Source organism: Danio aesculapii, chromosome 20 (genome assembly GCF_903798145.1).
Source record: "Danio aesculapii chromosome 20, fDanAes4.1, whole genome shotgun sequence".
Lineage (NCBI taxonomy): Eukaryota > Metazoa > Chordata > Actinopteri > Cypriniformes > Danionidae > Danio > Danio aesculapii.
The window spans coordinates 54233108-54246503 of record NC_079454.1 but is presented as its reverse complement, the minus strand read 5'-3'; the positions used below and the strand labels follow the sequence as shown (position 1 = coordinate 54246503).

General features: G+C 38.9%; 1 protein-coding gene across 1 annotated transcript; it reads right to left on the bottom strand.

Moving 5' to 3' along the window:
* Window positions 1–4572: 4572 nt before the first annotated feature.
* myh6 (myosin, heavy chain 6, cardiac muscle, alpha) lies at window positions 4573–12888 on the bottom strand. The gene has a single exon (XM_056480948.1). It carries the CDS (start codon window positions 12861–12863, stop codon window positions 7053–7055), a length of 5811 nt encoding a protein of 1936 aa, XP_056336923.1. The 5' UTR covers window positions 12864–12888; the 3' UTR covers window positions 4573–7052.
* Window positions 12889–13396: the final 508 nt, after the last annotated feature.

Here is a 13396-nt window from a genome sequence, read left to right as displayed (position 1 = left end):
AATCGTAAATCAAATCTCTAATAACGTGATCAGATATTTCCCCCAAACCACACAGCCCTAATTATGGGTTCTGACTGTCAGTTTCCATTACTCTTCGATTAATCGCCCATCCCTAATTCACATAATAATTTACACATCATTTCTTGCAGTTTAAAGACTTTTTGCATTCAGTATTCACTATGCCTCATTCTTATGCGGTTAATCCAGCCTGATCTCACGAGAAAACGTAAGTATTTTACGTTTTGACAGTATAGTGGCTAATTCGTACGAAATTGTACGATTTTAAAAAGGAGGCATGGCTCCTAACCCCACCGCTAAACCCAACCGTCATTGTCAGATGAGCAAATCGTACTAAATTGTACAAATTAGATCGTACGAATTCGTACGAATTAGCCACTAAATCAAAGTTACGAATTGCCGTGAGATTGTGTTGATTAATCGCATATAAAATAAAAGTTAGCATTTACGTAATACATTTGTATGTATTTTTGTATTATATTTATATCATTTTACATATAAATAGATCATTATATATAGATAATTTAGCTTATAATAAAAATATGTATTTTTAGATGATTATTTCATCCACTCTTTAAGCCTTATTTCCATGTTCACCAGTTTAAATCTGGCCTGAGTTCTCCAGACACACGTGATTTGTGTCATTTATTGTGATGATTTTAATCACAGGAGAAGATCCTCTGTTTAGTGGACGCTGCTGACCAAATGACCTGAAAGGTTGCCATTATCTTGGATTAATTGTGATTGATGTGCAATTTAATATGACAGACAAGTGATGTTCGCTGATTTCCCTTTGATTCTAAATCAGCAAGTCTCTGTTGTCTTCTTAAAGGGACAGTACACCCCAAAAACGATGATCATTTCCTAATTCTCTCAAACTCAAGTGTTTCTAAACTGAATGTATTTCGGTAACACTTTATTTTGATGGTCCATTTGAGTATTAGTAGATTGTCTGCTTAATATCTGTTGATACTGCTGCTAAACAGACATTTAACTGACTAGAAGAAACTTTGCAAGTACATGCCAACTTACTTTAACTCCAACCTAACAGTCTACGTATAATCTAATGAGGATTAGTTGGCATGTAAGTGCAATGTAACTTAAATTTAACAAACGGAGCATCAAAATAAAGTGTGACCTGTGTTTCTTCTGTCGAACTCAAATATAGATATTGTGAAGAATGTTGTGAGAATCTGCCATTGACATTAATAGTCACACACTCATTAAACAGATTATATTTGTGCTTTTAGGTGGTCAGGAATACAGCATTTGGAGCTGTGTTTATAGCCTGCTCTCTGATGTCTATTAATGTAGAGTTAATAGTGTTGTCACAATACTGGAATTCACTACCAATCAGTACTGATATTTTAAAGACGTACATACATTTCCTGCTAACATTTGAGCTCGTTCTTAAACAGCGCTGATTGGTCATCGTGTTCACATGCTCAACAGAAATGACTGTGATTGGCTGTGAAGGTCATCAGTTCATGGAACTCATCGCTGTTTACTGAGTGTAACCTCAGATACAGGGACACTGGAGCATCTTAAAGTCATGTCGATCAGCTGGTCTGTCTATAAGCTAACAAACAAGTGATCCACTAATGAATCGTGACTTTAAACGCTCCAGTGTAGCTGTATCTGTGGTTACACCCAGTAAACACCAGTGAGTGTGCTGTCTCTTTAAATTGTAATAAATGAGAAACCAAAGTTTTTTTCCCCCTCCTACAAATCAAACTCTTTCCCCTTGAGTTTAAGTCAAACTTTCCTCACCCACATGTCTCCTTTCCAAAATAATTAACTTCTGATGAACAGAAGTAATGCAATATTTGCACGTTTTCTGGGATTATATTCATTTAAAACGGTTGTATCTGACCCAGAAGAGGTCTAAAATGACTGTAACTGTGTTTTGATTGGTTGAAGCATGTTTGTTGTGTCCGAGTTCTACTGTAAGATCAAATATATAATGTCTGTATATATGGAGGCTGTCGTCTTCTCCGTGCTCTAGAAAGATGTGTGAAGCGTGCTGAATGTAAAACTCTGAAATGAGACCTGTAGATCAGACTTTTGAGAAAAGTGCTGCTGTTTTTGTAACGGTTACAGATTGTATTAAACTGTATTAAATGTAAATATGTAGTATTCTGTTTTAAAGAGAGATGTTTAGACCGACGCATTGAAAGCAGTATGTCTTGTGTGAAATCTGTAAATAAACTATTTTACTGAGTTGAATCGGTTGCAGAAGTACTGAAGTGATTTTGTTCAGTGGTAGTTTGTGATTTCTGCTTTACATTTTAATATGATTAAATGTTTGTTCTATTTTTTGTATTTAAAAATAAAAGATTTAGTTCTTTGCTGCTCCCTTTTAAACCATGGTTGGCCTCAAATAATTTCTTAATTGTTTTTGATCAGCGAATATATAATAAATATATATTTATTTATTTATAATAATAATATATATAAATATAGCTACCATATATATAAAAGACACAACAAACTTCGTTATAAATTAGATTTTAATTATTGATTTAATTATATATATATATATATATATATATATATATATATATATATATATATATATATATATATATATATATATATATATAATTTATTATTTTATTATTGATTAATTTTACATCTGTATTTTATTTTATATATTTTTATTTACTCAATTATTATTTTTTATTTGTTCATTTATTATTTTGTGTATTCTTTTGTTATTATTTTTATTAATTTATTTATCATTTATTCATTTTAGATTTTTAAATAATTTTATCATTTTTTTATTTATTTAATAATTATTTTAATTTGTTCTTTTATTATTTTGTATTATTTTTATTCATTAATTTATGTATTAATAATTATTCATTTTATTTTTCAATGATAATTTTTTTATTTGTTCATTTATTATTTTGTGTATTCTTTTGTTATTATTTTTATTAATTTATTTATCATTTATTCATTTTAGATTTTTTAAATATTTTATCATTTTTTATTTATTTAATAATAATTTTTATTTGTTCTTATTATTTTGTATTTTGTATTATTTTTATTCATTAATTTATGTATTAATAATTATTCATTTTATTTTTCAATGATAATTTTTTTATTTGTTCATTTATTATTTTAGTGAATTCATTTGTTATTATTTTTATTCATTTATTTATAATTTATTCATTTTAGATTTTTTATTATTTTATCATTTTTTATTTATTCAATTATTATTTTTATTTGTTCTTTTATTATTTTGTAATTCATTAATTTATGTATTAATAATTATTCATTTATGTATTTTAGTTCATTATTATTTTAGTTATTTTATATTATTTATTTTTATTTTTTTATTTATTGAATTATTTTATTAATTTATTGTTTTTTATTCATGTATTGGTTATTAATTCATTTGTTTGTTTTTTATTGTTTGTTTATAGTTTTTGTTTATTCATTCATATATTTGTTTATTTAATTATTATTGTTGTTGTTATTTATTTGAAATAAATAAGTGTGGCGCTGGACCACAAAACCTGTTGTAAGAATTTTGGAAATTGATATTTATACGTTATCACTTAATAAACCAACTTATTGTTGATGTACACATGTTAGGAACGGATCATATTCAGCTGAGATAAAACTATTTGAAATCTAGAATTTGAAGATTAAAAAAAATCTAAATATTGTGAAAATAGTTTTTAAAGTTGTGCAAATTAAGTTTTCAGCAATGCATACTTCTAATAAAAACAACAACAAATCAACTTTATATATATATATATTACAGTAGGCAAGTGTTAAATATAAACAGTTTACATGCAGAAACCCCCTCAGAGCCAGCTGAAACGTTCCTCTAAAATGAGCATTTTCTGTTCTGTAATATTTCATTTTTTAATTTCACATTAAAGGCAATGACAATATATATTTTTTGTTATAAAAGTCTACACAATACTCATCTGAGAAGATAATTACAAATAGCACTAAGAGGTTTTAGCATCTTGAACTCTTGATATATTCATGGAAGATAATCAGAATGAGCATTTTGAGCCAAACTATTTACATTTGGCTACTGGCAGAAATGCAACGTAAGGTTTTGTGGTCCATGTCCAACTAGTCCTAGGAGCAGTTTGAGGACAAACACAAGACAAATGTCTAAAAATGAAATACAACAGTGGAGTATGGGGTAAATCTATCGCTATAGTTCATTTCTAATAACTCATTTGCTTTCTGTTTATTTTTTTTAGCTTAATTCTGCAAGTCATTGGACAACAGTGGTTTAGTCTGTAGCCAATGGGGGGAATCTTACGAGGGATAATATTATTGACCTTATCAGCTTTGACTTTTATATTATTCCAGCCAAACTAAAAGCAGAAAAATCTATGGTAAATACTGTGGGGGAAATGTCCTTGCTCCATTAAACAGCATAAATAATAAACATTTCACAGGAGGACGAATAGTTTAGTCTTCAGCTGTATACCCTAATGCTGGACTCCTGATATGATGAACAAGAATGAAAATATAGTGATTTAAAAGCATTTTATTTCAGGTTTAACATGAAAAGTGCTTTCAAATGGAGTCAAACGGTGTTCAGTCATACTTGTTTTTACTCCTCTTTTTTAATCTACACTGTCAAACTGCTGTACAATAAAGATGAGGACTTTAAGTGAAGTTTAGTTATAAACAAGTTTCGAGAGGATCACGTGCTTATGATTGCTAGCGGCTGGATCCGCATTATCCAATTCTCAATGCACCAATCAGACGACTCCTAAGCTACTACAAATACCCTGGGTTACGTACCACCGCTATCTTCGTTTTGAAGAATCCCCCCATCCACCCCTACTCCTCCTTCTTCCTAGATGGGTGACACGGTGGCCCAGTGCTTAGCGCTGTTGCCTCACAGCAAGAATGTCTCTGGTTCTAGGCTTTACCAAACCAGCAGACATTTCTGTGCGGAGTTTGCATTTTCTCCCCGTGCTCACGTGGGTTTCCCCCGGGTCCCCCGGTTTCCTCCCACCGTCCAAAAAACATGCAACATAAGTTAATTGACTAATCCAAACCGGCACTATAGACATGCTCCTAGTAAACGGTTATCTCTCAAGAGCAATCACTGGCTGTTCATTGGTTATTACAGCGGGGGAGTTCTCGAGATCTACCTGAGCTCAAACTCCCCTCTCGCCTTGCAACGGGAGGGAGCCCCAGGCTCGAGGATCTTATGAGCTCAGGGCTCTCCCCCGGGACAGCATGCCAAACAAGCTTATAATTAATCATCAGCTAAGTGTGAACTCTTGAAATAGTATTTGTGCAGATGTGCTTCTCTTAAAGGGGCAGTTTACACAAAGTTATAATTTCCTGTTAATTTAGTCACCCACAGGTCATCTAAGATGTAGATGATGTTTGATCTTCATTAGAACATTAAACAATGGTGACAGGATGATTAGATTAAAATAAACACACAAATGAGTTTGCCTCACAGCATGAAGGTCGCTGGTTCGAGTCCTGGCTGGTTCAGTAGGCGTTTCTGTGTGGAGTTTGCATGTTCTCCCAGTGTTGGTTTCCCCCACAGTCCAAACACATGCGCTATTGGGGAACTGATGAACTCAATTGGCCGTAGTGTGAATTGCAGCTGTAAGGGCATCCGCTGTGTAAAACGTGCTGGATAAGTTGGCGGTTCATTTCGCTGTGGCGACCCCTGATTAATAAAGGGACTGAGCCGAAAAGAAAATGAATGAATTAAAAAAGGAGTTCAGATCAGTAATCATGGATCCTAATCATACATTAAGGTGAAGAGAAGCTATTGGTGTGAGTAAGAAATTGAACATTATTTCATATATCAGGAGCCAGGGGTGTGGTGGCTATTTTAAAGTGGGCTGTATGAAATCCAAAAGTTTACACTCATATAAGTATTAATTACCTGTTTCTAAATGGTCTGTCTCTAAAAGCGAGGGGGTCGTATCCCCTCCGTCCCACTCGGTTGCTATGCCCCTGTCAGGAGCCATGGCTATTGATTCGGACTTGTTTGTTTGTTTATTTTTCATCTACTAAACCTGTCGCCATCCACTGCCATTATACAAATCATCAAAGACCACAGATTCAGCTCAAAATCGCCTTTAATGTTCTACTGAAGAAGAAAAATTCACCATCTTGGATGACCTGTGGGTGAATAAATGAACAGGATTTTTTTATTTTGGGGTGAGCAAAGACTTTGAGCTGAATCTATGGTGCTTGAGGATTTTTATAATGGCAGTGAATGGTGACATGTTGTTATATTAAATATAAATACAAACAAACGAGTCCAAATCAGTAATCACGGCTCCTAATAATACACTGAGGTCTTGTGAAGAGAAACTACTGGTATGTGTGAGAATTTGACTTATTTACAATATTCATTTTCTTTTCGGCCTAGTCCCTCCATTAATCAGGGGTAGCCACAGTGGAATGAACCGCTAACTTATCCAGCATATGTTTTATGCAGTGGATAAACTTCCAGCTGCAACCCAACACCAGGAAACACCCTTACATTCACACTCATACACTACTAATTTTTTATCTTTCCCAATTCCCCAATAGCCCATGTGTTTGGACTTGTGGGGGAAACCGGAGCATCCAGAGGAAACCCATGCCAACACGGTGAGAACATGCAAACTCCACACAGAAATGCCAACTGACCCAGCCGAGGCTTGAAGCAGCGACTTTCTTGCTGTGAGCCGATTGTGCTACCCACTATGCCACCTTGACGCCCCTATTTACAATATTATTAGCTTTCATTCACAGCCTGATCAAACAGATGTCGGTAGTGATGGGGGTAAGTTACATAATAATATTACTTTTCTAAGTAACAAGTAATGTATTACATAAAAAAAATACATATGAATCCCCAAGGATCACGGATTCAGCTCAGAATCTACTTAAATGTTCTCTTCTTCTACATCTTGGATGACTACAAAGTAAATTGAAATTAGTAAATTACCAGGAAATTGAAATTTTCTTAAGTGAACTACCCCTTTAAAACCAGTGAACAAACAAATCCAGGTGCGATTGCACTATCAATGCTACTCATCTTGAGATTTCTTTCCAGGTGCGCCATCTCTAGTTTTGGCACGCAGCTTATTAACTTGTGATTCTGCAATGTCCGCCCGCTCTTCTGCTTCTTCCAGCTCATGTTGGAGTTTTCGTAATTTGGCTGTGTTTGCATTGGCCACCTCTTCAGCTTCTTCAGCCGAACGTTTGTAGGATTTCACCTTCAGCTGCAACTTGTCCACCAAATCTTGCAGTCTAGCCAAATTCTTGCGATCCTCGTCCGTCTGATAGGTCAGCTCTTTTATGCGCCGCTCGAATTTCCTCACCCCTTTAATAGACTCTGATCCTCTCTTTTGCTCAGCGTCCAGCTCATTCTCAAGCTCACGGATGCGCGCTTCCATTTTTTGTAGCTGCTTTTTCCCTCCTTTCATCGCTACCTGCTCGGCTTCATCTAGACGGTGTTGCAGATCCTTAATCGTCTGTTCCATATTCTTCTTCATCCTTTCAAGATGTGCGCTCGTGTCTTGCTCCTTCTTCAACTCTTCGGCCATCATTGCTGCATCAGTGACCGCCTTCTTTGCCTTCTCTTCAGCATTGCGGTTCTCTTGCACGAGCTCCTCCAGTTCATTTTGCAGCTGGAGAAGATCCGATTCTTGCTTCTTCTTTTGATTGATGAGGCTTGTGTTCTGAGAGTGCAGGAGTTGCATCCGTTCGGTGGCATCGGTGAGTTCTTGCTCGGCAAGTTTGCGAACTCTTTCGGTTTGCTCCAGAATGCCTCTGAGTTCTTCTAATTCGGTTTGCATGAGATTGTTTCGACGCTCCAGTAGAGTTATGTTTTCTTTGAGGTCATCATTACTGTGAAGAGTGTCGTCCATCTGGAGTTGGGTTTCTTTCAAGCATGATTGGATCATCTTGAGCTGCTTTTGGGCATCAGCTGCCTGTCTGTTGGCTTGGCTTAACTGAATCTCCATTTCGTTAAGATCTCCCTCCATTTTCTTTTTTACTCGTAAGGCCTCATTACGGCTTCTCGTCTCTGCCTCAAGAGAGGCTTGCAAGGATTCAATCATACGCTGATAGTTTCTTCTCGCTTGCTCCATTTCTTCATCCTTCTCAGACGTCTTGCGCTCAAAATCTGCCTTGAGTTGGTTAAACTCCAGCTGCGCGCGTAGGATTTTACCTTCTTCATGCTCAACCGAAGCATCAGCTTCTTCTAGCGCCGACTGCAACTCCGTTTTCTCCTGTTCCAACTGTTTCCTCAGTTTTTCCAACTCATGGACACTCTTTCGCCCTTCGCCCACTTGATCCGTCAAGTCAGAGATCTCCTCCTGTAGATTCTTGTTTTCTCTTTTAATGGTCTCGAGGTGATCAAGCGTTTCTTCATAGGAGTTCTTCAGCTTGAAGAGTTCAGTACTTAAACTGCGAGCCTCTTTCTGCGCTCCTTCAAGCTCACACTGTGACTCTTCATATTTCTGTTTCCACTCCGCCATGACTTTATCGAAAGATCTTTGTTTCTTATCCAGAGCTGCGGACGCAGCATTTGACCTCTCAAGATCCAGCATCAAATCTTCAATCTCATTTTGAAGGCGATGTTTGGTTTTCTCGAGTGAAGAACACTTTGCGTTCACTGCCTCCACGGCTTCTTCTGCTTCTTGCAATTTCTGAACAAGTTTCTTCTTAGCGTCCTCCAGTTCCTCGGTTCTCTGAATGCCATCAGTCTCATATCTCGCCCTCCATGTTGCCACCTCTGTATTAGCCTTTGATAATGCTCGCTGGAGCTCGGCTTTTGCTTCTTGTTCCTCTTCAAATTGCTCTCTGAGTAAATCACAGTCATGGCGTGCTGACTGTACAGCATGAGCCAGAGCGTTCTTTGCTTTTACTTCTTCCTCAAGTTGCCTTCTCAGGTCTTCAAGTTGCTGCGTGTAGGAAGTCTTTCCTCGGGTAAGTTGGGAAATCAAACATTCTTTCTCCTCCAGTTGACGTCCAAGTTCACCATTTTCAGTCAGAAGCTTTGCTTTCTGTGTTGACACGTCATTAAGAGCTCTTTGGGCTTCATCAGCTTTCGACCTGTGCTCATTCATCTGATCTTCAAGTGATCGGCACATCTTTTCTAGATTGACCTTGGCTTTTACAATACTCTCCATGTTTGAGGAAAGGTCGTCCAATTCCAACTTTAACTCAACTTTTTCCTTCTCTAGCTTTTGTTTGACTCTTTGCAAGTTGTCAATCTGTTCTCCCAGTTCAGCAACACTGTCTGCATGCTTCTTGCGTAGAGAGGCAGTGGTGGCTTCATGCTGAAGGGTGGATTCCTCAAGATCCCGGCGTATCTTCTGAAACTCTGCATCTCTTTTTTTATTGAGCTCCACCTGAGCAGACGTGGCTCCCCCTGCCTCCTCTAGGCGCTCGCTGATGTCCTCCAGTTCTCTGGAAATGTCAGATCGTTGCTTCTCCACTTTTGCACGAGCGGCTCGCTCTGCATCCAGCTCCTCTTCTAACTCTTCAATCCGAGCTTGGTTTTCTTTTAATTTCTTCTGCAACTGCACCGAGGCCATTTGCTCATCTTCGATTCTTTGATTCAGCTGATTGATCTCAAAGTCTTTCTTCTTAAGCTTTTCCTCTAGTTGCTGTTTGTCGTTTTCCAAATCCATTACATTTTCTTGAGTCAGTTTGACATCTCCTTCCAGTTTCCTCTTGCTGCGCTCCAAGTCCATCCGGACTTTTTTCTCTTGCTCCAGCGAGCCCTCAAGATCATCCACCTGTTGTTCAAGCTTAACTTTGGCTTTTGTTAGTGTATTTACTTTATCCTCCTCACTTTGAAGGTCATCCAGTGTCTGCTGGTGAGCCTCCTGCAGTGCTTTTTTCTCCTTGGTGAGTTTCATTATGTTTTCATCAAGAGATGCCATTTCTTCAGTTATATTCTTCACTTTGTTCTCAGTAGCGTGTTTTTCCTTTTCTACCTTAGCCAGTGTAAGTTCCAGGTCATCAATGTCTTTCTTGAGCTCAGAACATTCGTCTTCTAGCTTACGTCTCTTGGCTGTGAGATCTGCATTTATTTCTTCCTCATCCTCAATCCGTTCCGACAGCTCTTTAACTTTAGCTTCTAGCTGGATCTTGCTTTTTATGAGCTGCTCACACCGTTCTTCTGCATCCGTTAGCGTGTCCTGCTCCGATTGCACCTGAAGCAGCAAATCATTCTTCTCTTGAAGCAAAGAAACCATTTTTTCTTCCAACTCTTTTCTTCTGGCGTCAGATTTGTCCAAGGCTTCCTTTAACTTATTGAATTCATCTTTCATGTTTGCCATCTCCTTTTCGGACTCGGCGCTCTTCAGCAAGGGTTTTATCTTGAAGAAGAGTTTCATCCACGGCCAGTTTTTCACACCGAGGAAAGAGCGCAGGTTCCACTGCACCACCATCAGCGCATCTCTACGCTCCACCAGCTTCTGATACTCGACTCTCATCAGAAGTCCACGAGCAAGTGCTTGGATTCCAGTGAGGATACGAGCAAGTTGGTCGTCTCGCATCTCCTCTAATGTACCAAGCAGACCTGCTTTAAAAAAGACCTTTGTGTGGCCAAATTTGTATTGCGTGTGGTCAATATCTAGAGACCCCAACAGCTTCTCTGCGCTCTTCTTGTTCTCTATGAACTGTCCTTCTGGGATGGCTGAAGCGTTCAGGATTCTGTATCTTTGTTTGAAATCTCCATAAAGGATCCTGTTAGGAAACCCTTTCCTGCAAATCCTGATTCCCTCAAGTACACCATTGCAGCGAAGCTGGTGCATGACCAAACAGTTGTCCATGATTCCTGGAATCTTGCTTTCATTTGGAATCAAACAGCGGACAAAGTGTGGGTGTGTGGTTTTCAGATTGGTCATTAGTTTGTTAAGGTTTTCTCTATGCAGGGCAGACACTGTCTGAAAAGATGACCCCTTTTTCTTGGCCCCTTTCCCACCTGATTTTTCCCCGCCTTCTGATCCTGCATAACTGGAGAATAAAAGACTCAACAGCTTCAACGAAGACTTCTGATAAAGCCCGACAACTGTTTCATTCAGCGGGTCTTTGTTCTTCACCAGCCAACCTGCTATATTATAGTCAACAGTACCTGCATAGTGGGATAAAGCAAAGTGTGCTTCTGCCTTTCCCTTCACAGCTCGTGGCTTCTGGAAAATATTGGTTTTCCCTAGGTGGTTGTCATAAAGCTTTGCTTTAAATGTTTGATCGCTGGCCTTTGGAAACATGCACTCTTCTTCCAGAATGGACATGATCCCTAGGGGTTTCTCAATCAGATCAATGCAGGATTGCAGATCCATCCCAAAGTCAATGAACTCCCAGTCAATTCCCTCTTTTTTGTATTCCTCTTGCTCCAGAACAAACATGTGGTGATTGAAGAACTGTTGCAGCTTCTCGTTTGTGAAATTAATGCAGAGTTGTTCAAAGGTGTTGAAATCAAAGATCTCAAAGCCAGCGATGTCAAGCACACCGATGAAATACTGACGATGTTGCTTGGTGTCAAGGGAATGGTTAATTCTCACCACCATCCAGTTGAACATTTTCTCATACACTGACTTGGCCAGTGCGCCGATTGAGTAATACACTTGGTCCACACTTTGTCCTTTTGTAACATATTCATTGCCTACCTTGACCCTTGGATGGCAGAGTCCTTTGAGCAGGTCGGCGGAGTTCAGCCCCATCAGATAAGCTGCTTTATCTGCGTCTTCAGTGCCGTCGGGCTCGGCCTGCTCCTCACGCTGTTTCTGCTTGAATTTCATGTTTCCGTAATGCATGATAGCGCCGGTCAGCTTATAGACTCCCATCTTCTCCTCAGACGTGAAGCCAAGCACATCAAAAGCCTTGTCAGTCGCTATCAGCTCCTCATTATCATTGATAGATGAGACGGTCACTTCTCCTTGTGAGATGTACGAGTAGTCGTATGGATTATTGGTGATCAATAGCATGTCCAGAAGCTCTGGCTTCTCGTTGGATAATATCTGGAAGAAGATATGGTAGTTTCTCTCAGACTTCAGCTGGAAGGTCACTCTTGACTTCTCCAACAGGTACGTTTCGATATCAGCCGATGACAGTTTTCCACTCGTCCCGAAATGAATGCGGATGAATTTCCCAAAGCGAGACGAGTTGTCGTTTCGCAGCGTTTTCGCATTGCCGAAAGCCTCCAGCGCAGGGTTAGCTTGAATAATCTGATCCTCCAAAGTTCCCTTGCTCGAGTCCTTTTTTCCAGTGGATCCCCCAGCGGCGGCAATGCTAGCAAAATACTGGATGACCCTCTTAGTGTTTACAGTCTTCCCAGCGCCGGATTCTCCAGTGATAAGCACAGACTGATTCTCCCGATCGGTCAGCATGTATTGATAAGCATTATCTGAGATGGAGAAGATGTGAGGAGGTGCTTCTGTCCTCTTCTTACCACGGTAAGCAGCGACAACATCTGCATCGTACACCGGTAACCACTTATAAGGATTCACGGTGACACAAAACAGCCCAGAATAGGTGTAGATCATCCATGCGGCGTATCTCTCCTTTAGATTGAACAGCACCGCAGGTTCATGAAGAAACGTTAGCATCGCCATGTCTTCGATTTTATCGAATTTAGGCGGGTTTTGAGGATGCACTTCTCCATCTTTGACCGTCACCGTTCTTCCGTCTTCAGTTTTTACAGTCACCTTCCCTCCGTCCTTACTCAGGATTTGCCCCTTCACGTACTCCACCTTTTCATCCACCACAAAACATTCGGTTTTGATATCGAAGGCTCTGGTTTGAGCTTCCAGCCGCTCTTTGTCAGATTTCCTCAGGAATGGAGCCGCCTTCCCGAACTCTGCCATTAAAGCATCACCCATCGTGAATACGTTTGCAGGAGTTTTTCGGATCTGGATCTCTCCTCAGCTGAGGAAACTGTAGACTTTCAAACACCGCTGCTGGTCTTTATAGAGGCAAACGCAGAGCCAAATAAGGGTGTGAAGGGAAAAGCGGAGGCGCAGGGGTTTATCTGCAGTTAAATGTGGTCTGGGGTCAGTAATGAGACCTTTAGTTGTTGATCTCCATATATAGACAACTAACACCTGCCTGACTGTTTCCAGCTACTTCCAGGAATATCAGACGTAGACAAACAGGCTTGATTGAATGTACACATAGACATCACCTATATACTATATAACTGCAGGTTAACTATGTTTATATATAATAACTTTAACTGTTAAAGCTTTTAGTCACTAGTTAATAAGTTATTAGTAACTAATAAAGTTATGGTGACTAATAGAGCTCACTTTTGCAGTAATGTGCGTCTTGTAAAGCTGCTTTGAATCAATCATTATTGTGAAAAGCACTATATAAATAGACTTGAAATGAATCGAACAGCTCTGGCATTACGCTT